The sequence below is a fragment of the Neovison vison genome, chromosome 7 (genome assembly GCF_020171115.1).
Source record: "Neovison vison isolate M4711 chromosome 7, ASM_NN_V1, whole genome shotgun sequence".
NCBI lineage: Eukaryota > Metazoa > Chordata > Mammalia > Carnivora > Mustelidae > Neogale > Neogale vison.
This window is the reverse complement of record NC_058097.1, coordinates 42,177,219-42,189,651: the sequence shown is the minus strand read 5'-3', so window position 1 is coordinate 42,189,651 and position 12,433 is coordinate 42,177,219. Positions and strand designations below refer to the sequence as shown.

The following is a 12,433-nucleotide window of genomic DNA, read 5'->3' as shown; positions in this document are numbered from 1 at the left end:
CTTAAAGATACTGCATGGGGAAATAATTTCAAGGATCAAAGGGCTGTGGCTTACCATGAAGCAGTGCCAACCACAAATAAGGAAATGTCATAACCCCCAGGAAACAAAACAAAAACACTCCCCCAATGGATGAGTTGGACTTGAGATGTCCACTGCTCTTCTTTGCCTTGTAAGCTAGGCACAGGAGAAGTCACCCCAGTTCTGTTTCACTGTTCCCCATTTTGAGCCCTCCCTCCTCCCACAAAATATAACAGCAAGCTGGCCAGTTCAGTCTCCTGTGAAGTTGACATTGGCCATACCTAAACTCCCATCTCTCTCTGCAGCCGGCTCCCCAGTTCTCCTCCTACAGTACCCTGACAGTAAGACACCCCAGCTCTGCAGACCCCGTAGCCTTTGATCAAAGGCTTTGCGCATAGCTGAGGAGGAGAAGTAGAAAATCAAGGGGTCGACACAAGCATTGAGAGCACTGAGCAACACGGCGCACACCCGCCACCGTTCACTCGTTTTCTGGAAGAATCCCACCACATGAGACACATTATAAGGCCCAAAGCAGACCAAGAAGTTGAAGAGGGTCACAGCGGCCAACCCCACAGCTCTCCAGCGCTTCCGTGTTCCCACTTGGGGTCTAGAGAGCATGATCCACACGAAGCGCCAGTAGCAGAAGATGGTGACCACCATGGGGACAAAGAAGAGGAAGAGACACAGCTCTAGCCGCACAGGAAGCAACACTTTCAGTTGCTCTTCGGAGAAGTCCTCATAGCAGGCAGGGAGGACTATGGAATCATCAACCCCCTCCTTCTGGGCTGGTAAGTAATGGACGATGATCACAATGCTACAGTGTCCGAAGGACAAGAGACAGGAGACCAGAGAGGCAATCACTCCATATATGGGTCGACGGGACTGCTTGTACTGCACAGGGAAAGCCACACTGCGGTAGCGCTCGATGCTGATGCCCATCAGAAGCCACGTGCTGTAGTAGATGCTGCTGTAGAAGCCGTAGGCGGTGAGGGCACAGAGCGTGTCTCCCAGGGGCCAGCGGAAGTTGTTCACGATCTCGATCATCTTGAAGGGCAGCAGCAGCAGCAGGAGGAGGTCCCCGAGCGTCAGGCTGAGCAGGAGGATGTGGATGGGGGCAGGGTGGGGCTGGCGGACCCGTCCTGTGAAGGCCCGCAGGGCCAGGAGGTTGGCAGGGAGACCGGCGAGGAAATATATTATGTAGGCAGAGAGGAGAGCAATCTCTTGGAAATTTAGGGCCATCCTTCCTAAAGAGACGAAAGATGAAGTGAGAATCCTCTCTGACCATGGGTTTCCGAGCCCCAAACCAAGGGGAATCCATTCTTGGCTTCATCGCATCTCCATTCCCTGCCTTGCTGAGTGGTGATGGCTGGCCCCTCAAACTGAGTACTCTTCTGCTTTCTCTGTGTCAGGGAGAAAGGAAGACTCCTTGCTTCCCAACCAGATTGTTTCTGGAAGGAAAGAAGGAAGGAAGGAAGGAAAGGAAAGATGGATGGAAGGAAGGAAGGAAGGAAGGAAGGAAGGAAGGAAGGAAAGAAGGAAGGAAGGAAGGGTCTCCTAACCATCTTGATGTGTTAGAAGCTCCCACAGGAAAAGTTTTGAGGTCTCTAAGTCCCCCCTAGAAAGGACACTTTGTGAGGACAGTGATACCCTCTGTCTTGTTCACCACTCTGTCCCTAGGACCTAGAACTCTGCCTGATGCATAGTAGGTGCTCAGCACCATCTGCTGATAAATGAATGGCTGTAGGAACAGAGGGGAAGGAAACAGCTGCTTCGTCACCAAGAGGGACTAAGCCTGAGACTGCGTCTGAGTTTTTCCAAATTTTATTTAGCCTGCTTGTGGCTCCCTGCTTCCTCCTTCCCTCCCTCCCTTCCTTTTCTCCCCTTTTCTTCCTCCTTCCCTTCCCTTCCCTCCCCTCCCCTCTCCCTCCTCCCTCACTCCCTCCCTTCCTTCCTTCTTTCCTTTCTTCCTTCCATTTGCCTCTTTTTTCTTTCTTTTGTCATTGGGATTGAACACAAGACTCTCACCTTCACCCCTGAAAATGGGAATTTGGTTCAGCCTGAGGGATGGTCAGATTGAGCCCAAGGTGACTCCCAGATGCCCAGTTTCTTGATTCCACACTAAGCCATTCTAAGAAAACCTGTAGGTTTGTGGGGGAAGGGGTTGGTAGTAATGGAAATAGCCTGAGCTGGGCCCAGTCACCAGGATCCCATGCCTCAGCTCAGTTGTGTGACTCTGGGAAGATCCCAGCAGCAGCTTGTTTTTTTCCATAGCACAGATAATCATGATTTCTCCCAAAGCACCACAGTTCCCAGGCTGCTGCCGCTAATGTTCCCTTTCTTGCTGTCTGAAGAAAGCACATGTGTGTAAGATTTATGCTGGTGAAGAATAACTTTTCATCTCTTATTTATCATTAAAAGGTAGACATTTGAAATAAATCTTGAGTCCTCAACCTGCTACTGTTAGTGTATTAATTGTCACCCACCTATAAATCTCATTCCCAGACTAGAGAATCTCAGAGGGCCCGGTGAACGGGGAGATTCCCACCTAGTTGGGGCTGAGCTCACCATTGTTTTCCTGCCCCTCTCGCCTGCACCAGGCCCTCACCAGAACAAGCTCGCCATTGGCTTGTTCTGGCTTCTTTCCCATCTCTGTGACCTCTTGCCTTATCTCCTTGGAGAGTAAAGCCCATACTCTGTCCCCCTTCATAAGTCTGTCTATACTCACTCCTTCCCTAGGTTTGTGCTCCCAATGGCCTCTTCCTGAGCTCAGCGAAGTTGGGTGTCTTGTCTTTTCCTGGAGGCAGTCAGGCAGCTTTTCAAGTTTGTTGGGTCTCGGAGCAAGGGGAAGCTTATCTAACTGGATCACCTTTTTCTCTTCCACAAATGTGAGGCTTTTATGCCTGGAAGAGTGTCACATGGTCAAAGAGAGGAAGGTCAATAGTTGAGTTTTTCCCAACGCAGTGTGACCATCTGGATTGCCCACCAAATTCTGTCCCCACCAACTGATTCCTTTCAAAATCCAGATCACACCAGCTCTTTTGGGCTTCCTGCTTCTTCTGCATTTCACATAATGCATTCTGTTTTCTTTTCCATGGGCAATTATTCCAAACAATTTTGCACATGCACCCACTTCCTGATCCTTCTGGTCTTTCTACACCTGTTCCTTCCCCATCTTTTCTCTCAAGGCCCCTGACCTAATCAGTTTCCTGTTTCTAGGAGGCTCCTCTGAGACTCATTAGTGTCTAAAGCATTGCCTGACTTCCTCTGGCCCATCAAGTCCCTTCTTATAAATGGTTTTCCTTGGACTTGGACTTTCCCAAGTCGATGTTGCTTCCAGGCATGTAGGGTTCTGAGTCTTCCTCCCTGCTCAGCCCCTCTTCCGGTGGGCTGTGCCCTTCTGGGCCAAACTTCTTTTCACTGATCTCTCACCAACCTGTGTTGGTCTGCATTTCTCCCTGGGGGTGTCTTGAGATAGACCCAGGAAGACTTGGACACTCACTAGGGATGCTTTGTTTCTCTTCAGGGAGTGTGTATGTCTTGCCACTGGCCACCTGACCCTGCCAACAGAGACCCTCATCCTTTCCCCTTGACCCCAGAAAAGGGACCCTTAGCCCAGTTTCTCCTCCAGAGAAGATCCGCTGTTACTCATTTCTCCCCATGTTGGTAGCCTGGTGATCTCTCTCTATCCCTATAGGCTGCCTTCCCTAACCCACACAGTACCTGTCCTGTCCTGTGAAAGGCATGCGAGAATTGGTTTTGATGCTTGAAACCCATGGGACAAAGGCAACATTTTGTTCTCCACCAAGTTAATTTGTACCATTTTTGCTGTCTGCCTTTCATTGAGTAACAGAAATTTACCGGAAAGGTAAAGATTGTCACATAAAGCTTCTCTCATCCTAAAACGCCAGGGGAGGGTCTTCTTTTCTCGTGGGGCTTTTTAGGGAGACAGCCATCAGGAGAGGCCCAGGCTGAGCAGGGATGTTTGAACTGATGCAAGGTGGCAGCCGTGTGAAGGGCGCTGCAGGTTGAGGGGACAGCAAACACCAGAGCCCTGCGGTGGGAACAGGCTTGCTATGTCAGAGGAAGAGAAAGGAGGCCAGTTGTGGCTGGGCATAAGAGACAGGTCGGGCTGCTCAGCCTGTGGGCCACAGGAGAGGAGAGGACACAGGAGTGAGTTCGTGAGTGCTGACTGTCATCTGGAGTAGTTTGACTTGGGAGGACAGCTGTCTCATCTGTTGATCTTCTCTCTCTCTCTCTCCTGCTCTTTGGCATGTCTCGATAAGCTGCTGTGCAGAGCCTGACAGCCCCCTTCTCTTCAGAGCCCTCCTGCCATCTTGACAACACTGTCCTTTTCAGCATCTGCCAATCACTGATCAGGGAAAGGCCAGATAGGAGGACACTAAACATGGGATCACTGGAAAACACTGTAAGAGGTTAGGGAACAGAGGTGCCCAGCCACACACGCAGCAGCATGCAGCACCATAGGAAGTCAAGAGATGGAACACGGGCTCATCCAGGAAGTGAGGCTCAAGGTAGTCACTATCCCACTTGGCCTTGAACTAGACTGCTATACAGCTGAGCCCACTGCAGTTCCACTGTACCCCCTTGAAACCACACACGTTAGATTGAGAAACCTCACCTGTTAGGAAATTAAGGTTTTCCAGCCCCCTCCCCTCCACCATCTGCTGCTGCTGCAGCCCTGACTCCCCACATCTCAGGGGTGGGACCCAGGTTACACAGACTTTGCCACCGCATCCTTCCAGCTGCTCAAACCAAAACCCCAAGAGAGATCCTTCACTCTTCTCTTACTCTGACATTTATTCCATCACCAAATGTCTTCTGCTCTATTTTCAAAATATATCCCAACCAACATGTCTCAACAGGTCCACTGCCGTCCCCTAGGTTCAAGCTGTCATTCCCGTCACCTGGCCTGTGTTTCTGAGCAATGTTCTGTCTGGTCGCTCTGCTTCTCTTGTTGCCCTGTTCAGTCTGTTCTCCACACAGCAGCCAGAGTGGTCCTATTAAAACCTAAATAGGTCACATCTCTCCTCTATGCAAAACCCCTCAGTCTTCCCATCTCTTTTCGAGGCCACAGTCCTTACAGTGGCCTACAAGCTCTACTGTGTTGGCTTCCTGTCCCTGTCACTCTCTGACCTCAACCCCTGTTCCTCTCTCTCCCCTTGTTACTTGGAACACTTCTCTAGGGGGTGCAATTTGACTGTATTTTTCTTTTCTTTTCTTTTCTTTTAAGATTTATTTATTTGACAGAGGTCACAAGTAGGCAGAGAGGCAGGCAGAGAGAGAGGGGGAAGCAGGCTCCCCGCTGAGCAGAGAGCCCGATATGGGGCTCGATCCCAGAACCCTGAGATCATGACCTGAGCCGAAGGCAGAGGCTTAACCCACTGAGCCACCCAGGCGCCCCTGACTATATTTTTCAATATTCAAAATCCCATACCATCTGGTCCAACGAGCTGACATTGATGAGTTATTATATGGATATACTTTGCTGTGTGCATGGAGAAGTATATTCCTCACTGTGTTGTTTGTTTGTTCTGTGATAATAAAAGACTGGGAACAATCTATGTTCACCACTAAGGATCTGGTTAAAAAAAAATGGGGCAACCAGTCAATAGAAATAGTATGCGTGTTATGAATAATGGGGCCGATCTCCAAAGGCCAGCGTAGATCAGACTCTGAGGTGTATTGTCAAAAGAAAAAAGCATGTTATAAGAATAGCAGTTTGTATAAGAAAAGGGAACATATACCCACACACTCGCTCAGTGAGGATTTCCTGAGCAGCCCCCACAGTCCAGCACTTGCAAGCTCTGGGGAAGAATCAGCAGCAAACGTGTCTTGCTTCACGGAGCTGACCTTCTGCCGAGCAGCAGATGGACATAACAGCAAGCCCAGGGCTAGGCTGGGGTTCAGGAGGAAGGCAGATACTGGAAAAACAGAGTAAGGGGCAGAGCACGAGGGCAGTCTGTGAAAGCCTCTCCAAGGAGGTGAGGTTTGAGCAGAGACGTGCAGGAACGAAGAGAGTGAGGTGCGAGACTGTTGTGGTTCTCCAGACACAGGGGCAGCAAGCCCCAAGGTGAGCCAGTATGTTGTTGCAAGAGGTCAGGGAGGCCAGAGTGGCAGCAAGGGGGCCGCGTGAGGGCGGAGTTGTGATAATGAGGTCAGGTGGTCGGCAGCCCCCCACCCCGCCCCAACCACGTTTCGGCCGTGGTCAGGATGTGGCATGACATCTGGAGTATGATGGGCAAAGGCATGATGTTTCACATTTCTAAAGGGCCCCTCTGGATGCTGGGTGAGGAATAGACTGTGGAAAGGACAGCCGTGGACTGGTAACAGTGGTTTGTCTCCAGGTGGGAGAACTGGGTGTTCTGGTGGGAGGGAGACTTACTTTTCTCCACGGTATCCTTTTGTGCTGTTAAAAAAAAAAAAAAATCCTTTTTCTGAGCGTGTGTAATCTTACTCAAAAAGTAATTTAAAGCAAGAGAAACATTCGCAGCTAACATTCATTGCGCATTCATCACAAGCTGGACTGTGCATCCTGTGAACACTCGTGATTAAGCAGAGGTGGGTCCAGAGCACAGCCCACCTGGCCCCACCCCACCTGGCCCCAGCCTTCTCTTCTGTGGGGCTGCCCCAGCTGCAGGAGTGGATGGGAACAAAGTAGGTATAAAAGAAAAAGGACAGAGCTACAGGTCTCACAGGCATTAGATCTCTGAGCCACATCCCCACCCATGCTTGGCCGTTATCCAGCTTCCGGATTTTTGCCAGTCAAGTGGATATCAAGCGGTGTCTCTTTGCTGTTTTAATGCAGCCACATTTTATGGATTACTAATGGGTTTTGCATCTCTCACCAGAAGGCAGGCTTTCTCAGCCCCTAATCACTGTACTGGACAATCTCCCAGTGATGGCTCTTAATTGTAGCACCAGAGGCCAACTCCGATAATTTAGGGATCATATGATAACATGTTGGGTAGCTCAGAGATCTCCCAGGTAGCCTGGGGAACCAGGCTTGGAGAAGAAAGGGAGCCATGTAACCATGACCACATTGAAAGTCATGCCACTGACCACATTGAAAGTCATGCCACTGACCCCGTCCAGTGAGGGGAGCCCCTCCTCCCAAACCCACACATGCTCAACACTGGGCCCAAGAGCCATGTTCTTCTGTTTGCTATGACTGCTGCCACTACTCAGAGTCATTCCCTGCTGTCCTTCTTCTCTGTACCAGTTTGAAGCCCATGATTCTGAATTTGGGCAGGTGAACCTGATTAGCTAAACATAAGAGGGATGTGGGGGAAAATAAGTTCTCTGGTGGGAGCCGGTCTGTGCTTCCCACCAAGATTAAAGATTCCCACGTGGATAGTTCCCCAAGCATGGGAAGGGGTTCAGATGCTAGGAAACATAAGGACAGCCCAGGTTCTTACGCCAGGATCACTCAGTGTCAGGACAGCCCAGACCACTTCCATTTTTTGAGGTTCCCAGTATGTGAAAAAAAAAAAAGAAAAGAAAAGAAAAGAAAACTGGATGACATGCCCAAGTGGGATTGTAATGGTAGGGGAGCTTCTTAACATGAAATATGATGTGTAGTTGTACCACTCACAAAATAGTTTCAGGATGTTATTTATTTACTTTTTGGCAGAATTCACTAAAGTGTAGAACCAGAAATGAGCCATGGGGTTGAAATTTAGGTCCTGCCAGGGTATCTGTGTGAGGGGCACCTGGGTGGCTCAGCTGGTTGAGCATCTGCCTTCGGCTTATAGGTCATGATCCCAGGATTCTGCATCAGGCTCTCAGTGGAGAACCTGCTCCTCCCTTTCCCTCTGCCTCTTGTGCTTGTGCTCTCTTTCTCTGTCAAGTAGATAAATAAAATCTTTATATATACATACAGGTAGGTATGTGTACCTACCTGTATATATACAGGTATATATCTACACATACCTACCTGTGTGACCATATGTCTAACCTTATCTGGGGATCATGTCCTGAGAGTAACTGTGAGGCCTGGGCCAGATGCCCTGCTGGCAGCACTGGGGTGAGCCGATGGCCTAGGGGTGCCTTGCTCTGAGTCAGGATCTGCCCTGGGCAGCAGCCCCTACCTGCACAGAAATAAATCTGCTTATACAAGAGCCAAGAACAGCCCTAGACCTTGTGCAGAGACTGAATGCCAGGGAGGTAACTTACTATACTCTGAGGCCACCTAAGATGGACTATAACTGCTGCGGAGTGAACTGGATTTGGCAGATACAAGTGAACCCCATTTCTTCTTCCTATGGTAGGGCTATGGCCTCTTTGGGTATGCTTAGATCCTAAAAGTCTGGTGGTGTATGACATAGCTCCAGCCCAGTGTAATATCAGAATTCCCAGTTCTGTTCCAAGGAGCGCTTCTCCCTCCCAGCTCTGCAATGCCTCGGACTCCCAGCCTGCAGAGGTGGGGGCACGTGGCATGGTGCCCTTTCTCTGTCTTTGCTCCACCTTATCTCCCGTGCTCTCCCACTCATTAGCCCCAGCTTTCAGCCCTGCCCTGTGGGCAGAGAGGAAGCGTGAGGGGCCAGGAATGTCTAGCTGGCCTGGTACAGTGATGACCTGGGGTTGGATGCCCTCCAGGTGGGACACATCTAGTGCTGACTCATTCTCCCGAGGGGACTTCTTGCAGGTCCTTGGTCTTCCCCAGCTGGAACCTCAGGATGCAGAGTGCCTCCTTGGCCTGGTCACTCAGTCTAGTCTCTTTCCCTGGGCCTCCTCTCTGAGGGATAGCACTGCTTCTCCAGGCTGACTCTTGGGTGGGGTCATTCATGAAAGGACTCTGGGCTGGCTTGTCTAGGCGGGCTTTGCTCCAAGGGGGCCATGGACCTTATTAATACCATTGTCAGTGGGACAGAAGCTCATACCTGCCCTATTTTGATTTCTCCCAGCAAGCATCTGGCACCAGGCCTTGTGTTCTCTAAACTTCAGGGACATGTCCAGCCTGCTGGTGGCTGTCTTCAAGTCCCTCTATTGTACATTATCTGTGAGCAAGAAGAGCTCCCCGTTTTCTTCCCACTGAGGCCCCTGTGGTCCAGAACAGCTCTCAGTGTCTCTTTCATTTTGCAGCTCCTCAGATTTGGCCTAGAGATGGGTCTTGAGCCAGTGCTGATAAAACCAGTTTTTAGAGGGATGGCCTAACGCCTTCCATGAGGTCAGGATGCGGTGGCACTTGGTATCTGTTGATCTTTTTTCTAAGTTACCCTTTTAATTTTTATTTTATTATTCACTTTGCTTGGATATAGTTGACACACAATGTGACATTAGTTTAGGATATACAGCATGGTGATTCCACAGGTTTACACGTAGATGCTGTCTATCCTGTGCCGATGCGTCAATGTCGCTGTTACAATCCCGTTGACTCTACATCATTGTTATGATGTCATGTGTTCCTTTTCCTGGGCCTTTTATCCTCATGACTTATTCATTCCCTAACTAGAAGCCTGTACTTCCTGCTCCCCTTCACCCATTTTGCCCATCCCCCAACCCCTAAGTTACCATTTTTAAGTTCCTCTCTCTGGCTGTTGTGGTAGGAGTCCTTTCCCAAAAGGGTGTGACACTGTTTGTACATCAGAGGCTGCTGCCAAATGTCCCAAGAGCTCCCAGGAGCCCTCTAATTTGGGGAAAATCCCATGCCTGCTTTTGCGGGGGTGGGGGTGGGGGGGTCTGAAGACCAGTCCAGGGAGACACAGAGCAATCTGATTGCTTGTTAAAGTCACTGCTGCTGATTCTGTGTGACAGGTTCATCGGCGATCACTCAGAACTCTCTGTGGGAGTGATTATCCTGGTAGTCACCCTTTGGGGGTCACGTTGTCTACCTCCTATCAGTGGGAGAAGTATTAGTGTCCAAGGGCACGTGCTGGCTCCACACGAAGGGCAGGTATTGAGACTCCCACAGGTGCCTCCTGGGTCATTTCTGAATGGCCAGTCTTGCTCACATTTCTGCATTTCTTAGGGATATCACACTCAGTTTTCTTAGAGAAAACCCTCTACCTGTTTTTAATGCATGAGGTTTGAGAAAATTTAACCCCTCGCAGCTCCCAGGGTGGGGACAGGGAGGCCTGACCGTGAAATGATTTATCCCTGTTATCCCAACTAACCTCACAATGGCCTTGTGAGTTTTCAGGCAACTGGAATTTCTGTGCCCTATTCTCTCTTCTAACTTGGTCACAAGCAAGGTAGTGAGTGTTCTTCCACTATTATTATTATTATTTTTTAATTTAAAAAATGACATGATAGGAGCGCCTGGGTGGCTCAGTGGGTTAAGCCTCTGCCTTCAGCTCAGGTCATGATCTCAGGGTCCTGGGATCGAGCTCCGCATCTGGCTCTCTGCTTGGTGGGGAGCCTGCTTCCCCCTCTGCCTCTCTCCCTACTTGTGATCTCTGTCTGTCAAATAAATAAAATCTTCTTTAAAAAATGGCATGATAATGTGAGAATATATCCTTACTGAAGGAGAATTCAACAATACAGAAGTGAAATGTGAAATGCTACTTCCCTTCTTCCTGACACTTCTTCCTTTCCAGAAGCAATCTCTCATTGGTTTATACCCATATATGTACATATATGAACGTGTAGTTTTAAAAAGTGCATAGATGGAGTAATACCATACATATTGCTCTGAAACTTCATTTTTCACTATTTACTATGCCTGGTGACCTTCCATGTCATCATAGTTTCCAGTGCTTTTGTTATGACAAACAGGGCTGCAGTGAATATCGGACATGAAAGACGGGTACATCCGTCTGTCTTTTTTTCTTTCTATCTATGTAAATATGTGTGAGAGTATTTGGGTTAGGTGGATTTTTAGATATGTAATTGATATCATTAAAGAGGCAAAGAGATATTCTTTAAAATTTTTGATAGAGGGACACCTGAGTGATTCAGTCACTTACGCATCTGCCTTCGGCTCAGGTCATGATTTCGGGGTCCTGGCATGGAGCCCCTCATCAGGCTCCCTGCTCAGTGGGGAGCCTGCTTCTCCCTCCCCTGCTCCCTCTGCTCATGCTCTCTCTCTCCCTCTCTCTCTCTCAAATAAATAAATAGATAAAATCTTTAAAAAATAATAAAAATAAAATTTTTGATAGGTATTTCTCTATTACCTTCCTGAAAATGTTCAGCAATTTACATTCTTACCAACTAGGTATAAAAGTACCCATTTCTGTGTACCTTCTCCAGTGTTGGATGTTTTGAATCTTTAATATTCTTTGCTAATGAGATAGGTAAAAATGATGATATCTTTCTGTTATAATGTATTACAGTTGATTACAATGTAATGGATTACACTGATTGTATTTTGAGGCTTCTTTCTAACTAAGTGATCAAAACCCATTTCAAATCAGTGGGAAGGGACTGGTTATTCAGTTAATTATGCTGGGACAGTTGGAAGAGTTTGGAAGAGTGGCAAGTAGAAAACAAAAGTAAAATCCAGGTGTATTAAAGATCAGTTATGTCTTTAAAGACTATAGAAGTTATATTAAGGTATTAATTAAGTTGTGTAGAAGGTATTATATGAGATCATTTTTAAGCCCTGTAAATGAGAAGGCTTTTTTTTGAGCATGACATAAATGTAGAAGTCTTAGAAGAAATGATAAATTTTAGCACATCAAAATATAAAGCTCTGGGGGTACCTGGATGGCTCAGTGGGTTGAGCAGCCTACTCTTGATATCTGCTCAGCTCATGATCCTAGGGTCCTGAGATCAAGCCCAACATCAGGCTCTGCACTCAGCAGGGAGTCTGCGTCAGGATTCTCACTCCCTCTGCCCCCTCCCTGTTTGCACCGTGTGTGTATGCTATCTGTCTCTAAAATAAATAAATAAATCTTTAAAAAATATATAAAGCTATGGAAAAAGTTATGAACAAACTGAAATACACACTTTCTACATATGTAACTGATAAAGGGTTTGTATGCAGACTCAAAGATATGCAAGTATCCCACCAATTAAATAAGAAAAAGGCAACTCTATGAAGAAATATACATGCATGTTTTCAATATGCAAATATTGGCTACCTTAATTTTTATCCAAGAAATTAAAGTTAAATTAGTTCTGAATGGATGTTTAATTTTGTGCATCAGCTTGGCTGGGGCGCAGTGCCCATATATTTGGTCAACTGTTATTCCAGATGTTTTCTGAGGATGTTTTTGGATGAGATTTACATTTAAATTCTTAGACTTTTGAGTAAAGCAGATTTCTCTCCATAATGTGGGTGGGTCTCATCCAATCAGTTGAAGACCTAAATAGAAAGCTGACCTTCCCTGAGTCAGAGGGAATTCTCCAGCAGACTTCCTTCAGATTTCGGTTGTAAACTTGACTCCTGACTCTCAGCAAAGACTGCCTTTGGACTTGAATTGAACTACAACCCTTTGGACCTGAGCCTCCAGCC

At 47.8% G+C, this 12,433-nt stretch overlaps 1 protein-coding gene across 1 annotated transcript; it reads right to left on the bottom strand.

Moving 5' to 3' along the window:
- Nucleotides 1–267: 267 nt before the first annotated feature.
- Nucleotides 268–1,257, bottom strand: LOC122913819 (free fatty acid receptor 2-like). The gene has a single exon (XM_044260448.1). It carries the CDS (start codon nt 1,255–1,257, stop codon nt 268–270), a length of 990 nt encoding a protein of 329 aa, XP_044116383.1.
- Between the last annotated feature and the right edge of the window lie 11,176 nt (nt 1,258–12,433).

Coding starts and splice junctions, on each gene's coding strand:
- LOC122913819 (XM_044260448.1), bottom strand. CDS start 1,257: ATGGCCCTAAATTTCCAAGAGATTGCTCTCCTCTCTGCCTACATAATA.